This window comes from Bactrocera latifrons, unplaced genomic scaffold (assembly GCF_001853355.1).
Source record: "Bactrocera latifrons isolate USDA-ARS-PBARC rearing strain unplaced genomic scaffold, ASM185335v1 scaffold_17, whole genome shotgun sequence".
Lineage (NCBI taxonomy): Eukaryota > Metazoa > Arthropoda > Insecta > Diptera > Tephritidae > Bactrocera > Bactrocera latifrons.
In genome coordinates this window covers 775,035-785,861 of record NW_017535185.1, presented here as the reverse complement: position 1 = coordinate 785,861, position 10,827 = coordinate 775,035, and the positions used below count along the sequence as shown (strand labels likewise).

The 10,827-nt window shown below is 37.1% G+C and overlaps 2 protein-coding genes across 2 annotated transcripts; both read left to right on the top strand.

Moving 5' to 3' along the window:
* The first annotated feature begins 479 nt into the window (after positions 1 to 479).
* LOC108966732 lies at positions 480 to 3,678 on the top strand. Its single transcript, XM_018929763.1, has 5 exons — positions 480 to 631; positions 1,110 to 1,169; positions 1,223 to 1,621; positions 1,706 to 2,046; positions 3,108 to 3,678. Exons 1-5 carry the CDS (start codon positions 480 to 482, stop codon positions 3,356 to 3,358), a joined length of 1,203 nt encoding a protein of 400 aa, XP_018785308.1. The 3' UTR covers positions 3,359 to 3,678.
* Positions 3,679 to 9,963: 6,285 nt separating this feature from the next.
* Positions 9,964 to 10,719, top strand: LOC108966701. The gene is made up of 4 exons (XM_018929722.1): positions 9,964 to 10,064; positions 10,127 to 10,453; positions 10,518 to 10,655; positions 10,699 to 10,719. The coding sequence occupies exons 1-4, from the start codon at positions 9,984 to 9,986 to the stop codon at positions 10,717 to 10,719; spliced, it is 567 nt and encodes a 188-aa protein (XP_018785267.1). The 5' UTR covers positions 9,964 to 9,983.
* Positions 10,720 to 10,827: the final 108 nt, after the last annotated feature.

Genomic DNA, 10,827 nt, shown 5'->3' with positions numbered 1-10,827 from the left:
CAACCTCGCGTGTCATTCGCCAGTTACCAATCGAAATACTCGAACGAGGCATCGAAAATTATACTCAACGTATGGATCACCTGAGATGTAACCGCGGTCAAAATTTTAAAGAGATTATCTTCATTATATTCACGTGTTAGCGCGTGAAATGATCTTTCCTAAAAGGTATTGCATAACCCGTTGTTGGAAATTGTTCGTTCGAACTAAAGATTGACGACATTTAATTTAAAGTAGGGAACCTCGAATCAGATCACTCTTTATAATAGCGTAAGTATTATATTACAAATTCAAACCTGAAACTATAGCACACCCTGTACTTGAAAATGAATGAATGAAACATTCTTCAAAAAGTTTTTGAACGCCTTTGTCAGTTTAAAAATAAATTTAAATTTACTTCAGCAACGAGACATATTTTTTAAAGCTTTTAAAATCAATATTACTCTTTTAAATACTGGTATATAAAGCTTCAACAATTCAAAATGACTTCGACTAAGAGATCTGTGCGTCAATCTCACAAAAAGCCGGTTACGGATGAGGTTAAGGACGTCGAATCGGGCGTACCACTTCGTACGCTGGAGAGCATTTACGATTCCAAACATATGTTTTTCTCGCAAGAAGATTTCCAAGGCTGGTAAGTTACTGCATATAATATGTAAGAATGGGATGACTGTGGAGCCATCTAGGTTAGGTTAGGTTGGCTGATCCAGAGATCGCACTTGGATTACTATTTGCAGTATTTTATGATGCCATAAAAATAGACCTCCTGTAATTCGAACTTATCTGTCAGCAAAGCCACTTGTGACTAATAAAAATTTGCTGGGATTAGGACCCCACCAGTTCGATCCAAAAAGCTTTATGAAAGCTTCAATTAAAAACTTATTGATATCAAAAAATAGATCTAGAAGTTTTTTAGCTAAATTAGAACAATTAACTAAAAAAATTTAAAGGAGCTTTCAAGAGGAGAGCTTTCATATTTTGTAATGTTAGAAAGAATTAGCGTCAACAAAACTGGTGTTTATTAGCAGGCCACTCGTTTTTGCTACGCTAAACTTCTAATTTCGAAAGTTTATGAGATCATTCAACGTTTTAATATCCAACTATTCATACAGGTATGAAGAAATGTGGTCCGCTTCAGACATTAAGCAGAAATCTAAAATGCAGTTGTCACGGTAAGTGTTTTCTATTACCATTAAAGACTAAGACTAAATCTGTCGCCATATAGCACATCGCTACTACGGTTAGACTATCTTCAATTTAAGGCCGCACGTACCATACAAAAATACCTGCGCCGTTGGTACTATCAGCGTATCTATCAACGTAAACGTAGCGCAGCCATACGCATACAATTTGAATGGCGCAAATTCTACAGAAGACATAATACCTATCGTAAGCTGGAGGACGAAACTCAAGCGGTAGTCGAACAATATTATTTCCGGCAAGCACAGAAGATACAAGCGCTGTGGCGAGGTTGGTACACACGTCAATACATACACGATCACAGCCAATTATTGAAGTCGCAAGTTTTAACCGCCGAAGAGCTACTGCAGTGTGTGGCCTTCAAGCTACACCATATGATGCGCACCTATCAAATACCCGGTGTTTATTCATTGAGGAACTCACAGTGAGTTGGCGCTCTATACCAAGCTTTGTTCGTAGTGCAATGTGGGAGCATTTCGCAGTTTAAATTTCTGACGTATATTTCCAGCTGTCTCTCGAAAGTAGAAAAACTCCTAGCAGCCATGTCCTTCAAGCAGCATAATAAATATGTGCGCCAACTGCGCGCCAAGCTAGACAATCAGACAAATATAGCGCGCAAAAAGTTTGAGCATTCCTCTTACAATACATTGATACCATATCCGGGACCAAATGTACATGGTTATTGCGATCCGAAGTGTGAAATTTTGGAAAAATCTAAGGATGTGGATCGTCGTATGTACAATATCTTAAATATGTACGAACAGGCCGCCAAAGCGCAATTACGTGACAAGCATCGAGCGGTGAAGAAAAGACGCAGGTCCGTCGAACGAAAAGAGAAGAAAGCCACGGGTAAGTTTAAAACACAGAGATGAATTAAAGAATTATTAAAAGCTGACTAAGTGTCCGAATCCCAACGAACTTGAGAAATCCAAATATGGTCTAGTTTTCTACTTAACAATTAACGTCCCTTAGTTAAAACTGTGATCCGCCGATCCGATCTTTCTGCCATTCGGAATCGATTTTCTCTGGATAAGTTGAGTGTCCGAGTCCCAATGAGCTTCCGAAATCCAAATATGGTTTCATTTTCTGTTTAAGAATTAAGGCCCCTTAGTTAAAGCTCTGATCAGCCGATCCGATCTTTTTGCTATCCGGAACGGCATCTGTACTTGCACCATTTAATCTGAGGATATCACTAATTCAAAGATTGTATAATCTAACCTTTTTACCGAATGCAAATTTTTATATAGTAATATTCCAAGAGATCCCTTTATCCCTTTGACTAAATTTTCCGAAACATATCTGTGGCGAAATGAATTCAATTTTATTGGAGCTCATCATATGGTGGGTGAATTGTTGATTTCTTTAAAATATTAAGCCGTACCTGTTAAAGTTAATGGCGAAGGCGTTTGAGCCACCACTAATGCTTTTTTCGTCATTGAATTAGAGGATATTGAGATGGACGACCTTTGGTTCCAACAAAACGGCGCTACATGCCATATAACCGACGAAACAATCAATTTATTGAAGAAAGCTTTTGATGAGGGTATTATTTCGCTTCGAGGAAGGGTGGCGTGGTCAACTGGAGGCATGTGAAGTCGCTTGCCTAGGCAGATAAAAGCGAGAGGAAAGACGCCTTGGAAGAAAATATTAGATGCAGTATTACTGACGTCCGACGCAAGAAGTGTTCGAAATTTAGGCTTTGCCTGGAATTTGTAAAATTGGGATATAGTCAAGAAGCAGTTTGTTTCTTTTTAAAACTAAATGTCTAAATTTAACTAGAGCGTATAGGAAAGCCATTTAAAAGAGCGCCATTTTTAGTTTAGACACACAACTCTTCACAAAATTCTAAAACCAATAATATTAAGCATTTCGACTTATTTAAAATTTCCACTTCTCTTCCACATCACTAGCCTCTGCCAAACCAAAAATAGCTCAACGCAAGCCATCTATAGTGGAAAAGAAAACCGATTTCTGTGAGGATATTGTAAACAGCATGAAGCGTTGGAGTATCTTAAGAGATAACAATGTCACTGTAGATCCGGATATCTTTCGACGTCCAGAGATGTTGGAGAATTTCCTGCATGAAATTGAGTCCATATATAATATGATGCAGGAGCATTGTCATTGTAAAATTAAAATTCTAGAACAATTATGCCATTGAAAATGTAAGCGGCAGAGAGCAAGGGAGCAGACAATGTGAAATGTAGATGCCGAGAACCTTTGCAGCTGTAAAAATTAGAATACAAGAATGAATTCGAAATTTTTTTACTGAACCCAATGGAAATTTATTACTAGCAACAATCGTAACGAACGTCATTCTTTAAACGCTAAGCTTGTGCTACGTCTGTACTTTGCAGTGCTTGTCAATGTTTTTCATTTTCTTCTTTGTCAAATGCACTTTCGTATACACGTATATATTCGCAGAATGCTCCGTTAATAAAACGTTCATTGCTCATCTTGTTGACGCGATGGAAAATGGAAGGAATCTCAATATTTAGCACCCGCTTTCTCTACTTTTGTTTACTGCCTTCCAACAAGGTTGGTTCTATTTTTTAGTGCGCGCATATTGGCTGTAGTCGCTTGAATGGATGTTACGGGCTAGTTTCGCGCGTCAATTGCTTTCCTTTGATTTTTTTCACCTCTTTCCGTTATTTTCTCTTACATCGCTTTGTTGTTGTCTGCTGAAAATCGTTAATAAAGAACCGAGTTGATAGCACGTCAATCGGGATTAATAATAAACTATGCTCGGGATAAATGGAGTGGCATTTGAACTTACAACGGTATTAAATTTTAAAGTAAACAAAGAATCAACTGAACTCACAAACTTGGGCATTTATGGTTATATCCAAAGAGACAACAGGTCTCGTCTATGGTACGTTTTTGGAAAAAAATTCAGCTTTATCGAGACGAGTCGAACAAGAGCGCGTTTCATACCCAAAATCTCCAAGAAAAACTCATTCGAACGAACTCGCGAGAAATGTCGAGCACTCTTGCCATCTCTCTAACACTTGCCTGACGATTTTCAAGCACCATATCGTTCACTGTTTTAATATTTTCATCAGTTGAAAAGATCGAAGGTCGTCCAGAACGACGCATACATTCAACTATTTCTTGACCGTCTTTGAAGGCTTTGTGTCACTCGTAGGCTTGCGTTTTTGATAAAACTAATTGATCTAGATTATCTTCTCGCGGTATATTTAAATACAAGATTTACGACAATCAACAAGGAAAACTCGAAGAACGAATATAACCGAAATTCCAGTTGAATTGTTGCACGGAGTCTTCGAGTTTTGGCGTAAACGGATTGGAGATATACGCACGGAGTCGCTGAATGATCTGAATACCAAAAAAAAAAAAAAACAAAAAAAAAACAAAAAAAAACACATTTTGACCAAATTTGATATTCTAATTCATTAATATTGACTTCGTTCTTGTTGGTAGATCTTTCATAATAACGGGGTTTTCAATAGGGATGCTGCAAAAGTAGACCGCAAACAGCAAACGGCGCCATACTTTTTTCCTGATTTCTCTGATATTCTAAGGTTTGAAATTTAATCATGGAAAAATATACGATCCAACAACGAGTCGAAATTATTAAAATTTACTACCGGAATTCGGAATCAGTGGCCTCAACTTTGAGTGCTACGTGCAATTTATGGTCGTCTTAATTGACCTGCCAGATCAAGAATTAAGCATCTAGTGGAAAATTTTGAATCCACTGGCACAGTACAAAATGTTTCCATGCCAGTGAGATAAAGAAGTTTTCGTAATGTCGATATTGACACAAGCGCATCAATTGAGGAAGACCCAAATCAGTCTCTCACACGTCGTTCTCAAGCGTTGGGCAGAACTACGAAGTCGTCGTGGCGAATTTTCCGAAAAGATCTTGGACTAAATCATTACAAGATTAAATGACGAAAGAACTGAAGCCGCGTGGCCACCAGAATCGTCGGTATGTTTTTGAATTGGACTGAAAAACAGCTTGAAAATGATCCGGATATTGATTGAAAAAAAATTTTTACGGTGATGAGGCTCATTTCTGAATGAATGGTTTCGCCAATAAGCAAAGTTTGCGCAGCAATCCACGCGTACTCCATGAGTCACCATTGCTTCTCGAAAAAAAAGTTTCATACATAATGGCATCGAATGTACTTCCACAGGAATAAAGAATTTTATTCATATCCAAAACTGTTTTTGTTTAATTTAAATAATTTTGTAGCGCTCTTATTGAAAACCCAGTTGGTTGAAAATAAATTTGTTGCTCAAAAATATGTTATTAACTTGTTAATGCTAAAACTTTTTTAAACACAAATTTAGATTACCCCAAAAGCAAAAAAAAACTACAAAACATGTTACTAGCTGCTAAACTTTGCTTCCTCCAGACTGTTCAAAATGTTTTTAGTTTTCTTATATCGGTTTCCTGTTTTTATGTTTTTCATCACAATTCGTTGCAAATTCCAAGTATCATTGAGTATTTTATCTGCTATTTTTGCTTTCTATTGACCAAATCTTCAGCTGACCAACTGGAACAACTGCACTGAACTGCGGCCATTGTACGGCCAGTATTGAGGGTATGGTAAACTGCGCAGTCTTCTGAACTTCCTTCCGAGCTTTACGTCCGCACCGTTAGCGCATCAAGCTATGCATCAACTCAACTTTGTTTGTGCGGCAATTTTGAGCGATGTTCGACAACCAACTGCTGTGGCAGTAGTGAAGCGTTGCAAGCAATCTTGCGTTGACGCCGATTGTCCACCTACAATTGAATTGTTGTTTGCAGGCACTACAGTCGTTCAAGCATCTGGACAACAGCAAACAGTTGAAGGACAAAATACCACAAACAAAAAAAATCATACACATGCACTTAGTAAAGGTGTGTGTTGCTGCAAGTGCAATACTTGTTGAAGAGTATATCCCACTTCTGATTTTACTACTCAATTTGTATGATGACTGAACCGGAGCTGTTGGTACCGTAGATTTGTTGTATTGTTTTTCTCAATGCTTGAGCTCGAGCTTATTTTCGCATTGTTTGCATTGTCCTTTTTTACTCCGTTTTTCTCCTTTATGCATTGCAATGTGGTGATAATACTGCAATATTTTACGCTTACCTCTTGCTCCATCCTGTGGCTTACAGTGTCTTTGCTCCCTTTTTTTGGCCATAAGTTGTCGGGAAATGCAATAAATTTTTTCGTACTTTGCAAAGGAAGTAAGTAAATCAGACAAAATGCGATAGCAAAAAATTAAATTTCAACACTTTCGACATTTGTCCTTTCGTCCTCAATCGCAGCATAAGAAGTATATATGTTTGTTTGTATACAACCACAATACCAACAGCGAACGACACAATTGCTTCAATAACTGCATTCAAACGTTCAAGTGCTGTTATGGTGTGTAATGCACTTTGCCAGTAGGAAAACACTGTCGGCAACAAGTGTTGGGAAGTTTCAAAAGTTTAAAAAATGAAAACATTGCAAATTGAAGGAAGTATGAAGAATTTTTAAAAGTAATTTGCAATGGAATGGGGAAGACATCTAAAAAAGAGTCAAAAAGAATATCATAAGTTCTAACAACACTGAAAACTGCTGTAAAACTAAGAGGTGGGAGGACCAGCACGTTTCCTGGGCATTTACAATCGTTTTATATGGAATGTGTAACGCACGCTTCGCTCAACTTGTAGTCAGCATAATCGATCTACTGAGCGTACTATTCACAGCACCATCACCCATCATAGGACCCAGCATTCATTATTAGATAATATTATACGAACGAATAGACCACGTTTAGCATGCAGTGAAGAAAATATAGCAGCCGTAGCTGAGAGTGTACACGAAGACCGTGGAGAGTCCATTCGAGGCCGTTCGCAGCAACTCGCACTGGCGTATGAAACGACTTGGCACATTTTACGTCGAGGGCAAGAACTGAACCCGCTCGACCTTCCCAAGCGGCATCGCTTCGATCTTTTGGTTCCAAGAAGATGACTATTTCGAGCAAAAATTTACTCAGCGATGAGGCACATTTCTGGCGCAATGGGTATGTAAACAACCACAACTTCCGCATTTCCGAAGAGCAACCTGAAGAGGCTCAAGAGCGGTCATTTCATCCAAAAAAAAACAACGGTTTGGAATGGTTTGTGGATCGGTGGAATCATTCATACATATTTCTTCCAAAATGAAAGCGGTTAGAACGTAACCGTCAATGACTAGTTAGTGATCTCGGCGACATTTGGTTTCAACAAGACAAGAAGGCTCATCAATCAATGGATTTATTAAGAAAACACTTCGGTGAACAGATAATGTCATATTTTGAGTCGGTCGATTGCCCAGCACATCGTTAAACTTTCGTCTGTGGGGATATGTAAAGTCTATGCGGACAATCCTGCTTCGATTCAGGTCTGGGAGTAAAAAACATCACGCGTGTCATTCGCCAGTTACCAGTCCAAATGCTCGAACGAGTCACCGTAAATTGTACTCAACGGATGGTTCATCTGAGACGTAACCACGGCCAACATTTGAAAGGGATGATCTTCAAAAATGTAATGCCAATGAATAGTCCAATAAATATGAAATTTCTGTGTAATTTCCTTAAAATTATCTTTAAAGTTAGAATTAGGGCAGACACGAAAAACTATTAATACATACATATGTATATGCTAACTTTTGGTAAATTTCTTGTAATTAAGATTTAAGTTTTCAAATACTACACCACTGTTCAACATGATTTAAAACTAGTTATATATGTTTGAGTGCGTAAAGTGAATCCTTCGCTTGCAAAATAGATTTGCTTTTGTACTGAACTTTTAGTGTGTTAGTATTGTTATTGCCTCAACGGCGCCTCTGTGGCTACATTGACTGTAGATGTTACTTACAAATATTTATGTACATTCTCAGATATTCTTGTTACTTTCCTCGCCAATGTTAACGTTTCACATTTTTTCAAGATACACTACTACTTCCATATAAAAGCATAAGGAATTACATGGATACATATTTATATATATGTAAGATTGCAATACTTCTTGGCGTCCTTATTTCTTATGGAATTGCTGCCATTTTTGCTAGCTTATTTTTTCTGTTATTACTGCATAATGGCACTTATATCGGCGTCACAGTCGCTTATATTTTTCCCGTGCGCCTGCAATACAATTCCTCGGTTCACATCCTCTACGTGCTGTTAGTGAATATGCGTGTTTTTGTCCGACTCTGCGCTTTCACTAGCAACTTTTGCATGCGCATTTTTTCACTGTCAACCATTATGCTGAGTGTTCTTCATATTCTCGGTTATTGCGCTTTTACACGTACTGTAAAAACGTTTGTATACTTTAGAGTTACTATTTTTTAGTTTCTATGAAAAAGTGGAGTTGTTTGTTGCTTCCTATTCTATTTCTTCTGTTGGTACTGCGTTGCTCTTCTTCACTCCTGTTACGGGCTTAATTATTGTAAGCAAAGGACTTAATTTTACTCTTTTTGCGTATTTATTATGTCGTAGTACTCACAGATGTTCACTTTTAGATTATACCATATATACCATTTTTTTTAGGTTAGAGTGAGGAATACATCATGAGCGAAAGCAATTCCTATGACTATGATAAGTTTGCCAAATTAGAAATGCCACCCACAACAGGGAACAACACGATACCATCACACTTTCCCAGAGTAGTGTTCCAACACTGGTTAGCCGAGGCGAAACGGCACATATACACAAACTCACGACACGGATTTACGTAACCGAAACATAACTAGATCTTTACCACGCCAATGACTGTCAACGCGGTAGCATTCGTCTGAGTTAAGCCGTTACGAGAATAACATACAACAATTTTCGATGACTCGATGCAACATTTCGGCTGGAATTTCGGACATAGCGCGCTGAATATTATCTCCGAGCATAAACCTTTGATTTGAAATCTGAATGTGCCATTACTCGAAATTAACAAGTCTCCGAACTTACACGGAGGGAGGCGTCGCAATGTCTCATTCGAAATAGCGATCGGCCGCGTCGGCTTCATCAAATTCCTGGGGAAAAAATCGATCAACAACGTGTTATAACGCTCGTTATTAATGGTAACGGCATTTTCCGTACCATTTCCAAAGAAACGAAGCCTCCACACAAAACGGTCAAGTTTTGGGGATGTAAATGCGTTTCCTAAACAAGAAGCGACAATTTTATTTGTTGACGAAACCATTAAGCCAAAAATGCGCTTAATCTGAGACGATCGTATTTTGCGCACAGAGCTCTTGCAGTAACCACCGGAGAACGTGAATTTGCATAAAATTCTTGGACAATTTCTAAGCGTTCTTCCAAAGTGAACCATAACTTGATGAAATAGCAAAACTTACTGAACATACTGACACAAATCCGGAAACAAACATGGTAGCCATAATGATGGGAGGCAGTTTTAGTAAACACTCGTAATTCGTGAATAAACGACACATACAACCTACAACAGTCGGATCCACGCCTAAAATTTCTATTAGAATTTGTGAAAATGATGTTTTTTGTCAGTCCGGTTCATATTTGATCAGCAATCTCTCCAGTTGTTATTCGACGGTTTGTATCGTTCAACGACTTTATTTTATCCAATTTTTAATTGGAATTATTTTTAGTCAATAAATTATTTAAAAAAAAACATGTCACGGTTTTTAATTCTCATTAGCTAGCAATTACAATTTAAATATTTAAAACAATAAAAAATCGTAAAAATACTAATCGATTTTTAAATGCATAAACAACATGCTATGGCTCAAAGATTGTATAAATCAGCAACTGAAACCGCATTTAAACAAAAAGCAATGCCAAAATTGGCTGAAATCGTACGGACACTGATGTGTTGCTGGATACTGGTAATATATTCAGCTAAAACAGGAGCAAAGGTAAGTAAGCATTTCAAAATATGCAAGTAATAATTTAAATTATTAATTGAATTGATTTTCAGCGTAATTATGCCATATTATTAGATCGCGTCAATTATACTATACACCAGCAAGGTTTTATAGGAGTTGAGCGATTTATATGTGGCAGGAACAGAATTGGCTTAAGCACCTTTACCTTACAACTTAAAATGCAACAAAATATTACAAATTTACAAATACGCGATAACTTCTACATTCTTTTAGAAAATAACAAAACAACTAATGTGATAACTGAAATAACGAATGCTTGTGATATGTTGAGTGGAAATTATGACAGTACAATTATCAAACAAAACATAATTGAATTGCAACAAGCAACCAAACCAGTGCTTTTATGTCCGCTAATTGAGGTAAAAATAATATTTTTTTTAGGAATTGCAAAAATATGTATATGTATATTTTCATATTTTGTAGAATACGCTTTACAGCATCAACAATTTCACATTGCGCCCCAGTTTAAAGCCATCATATTTACCGGTAATGGATTATATGGAAAAACTTGAGCTATCTACGAATGGTGTACACTATTTAGATCTTATTTTTGAAGGCAGAGTAATAAAAGCTTAAACAAATTGCTGCTAATTTCTAATTAAAGATCAAACGTTTCTATAAATAAACATATTTTCTTTGTGGGCATGGTTTTTAAACATAGCATTAAATATGTATGTACATATATTGTATGTCTACATTCTTAAATATATTCTTAAATACATTTGCATGTAGT

Coding starts and splice junctions, on each gene's coding strand:
- LOC108966732 (XM_018929763.1), top strand. CDS start 480: ATGACTTCGACTAAGAGATCTGTGCGTCAATCTCACAAAAAGCCGGTT. Junction 632..1,109: donor CAAGAAGATTTCCAAGGCTG/GTAAGTTACTGC, acceptor CTATTCATACAG/GTATGAAGAAATGTGGTCCG. Junction 2,047..3,107: donor AAAAGAGAAGAAAGCCACGG/GTAAGTTTAAAA, acceptor CCACATCACTAG/CCTCTGCCAAACCAAAAATA.
- LOC108966701 (XM_018929722.1), top strand. CDS start 9,984: ATGCCAAAATTGGCTGAAATCGTACGGACACTGATGTGTTGCTGGATA. Junction 10,065..10,126: donor CAGCTAAAACAGGAGCAAAG/GTAAGTAAGCAT, acceptor ATTGATTTTCAG/CGTAATTATGCCATATTATT. Junction 10,656..10,698: donor ATCTTATTTTTGAAGGCAGA/GTAATAAAAGCT, acceptor TTCTAATTAAAG/ATCAAACGTTTCTATAAATA.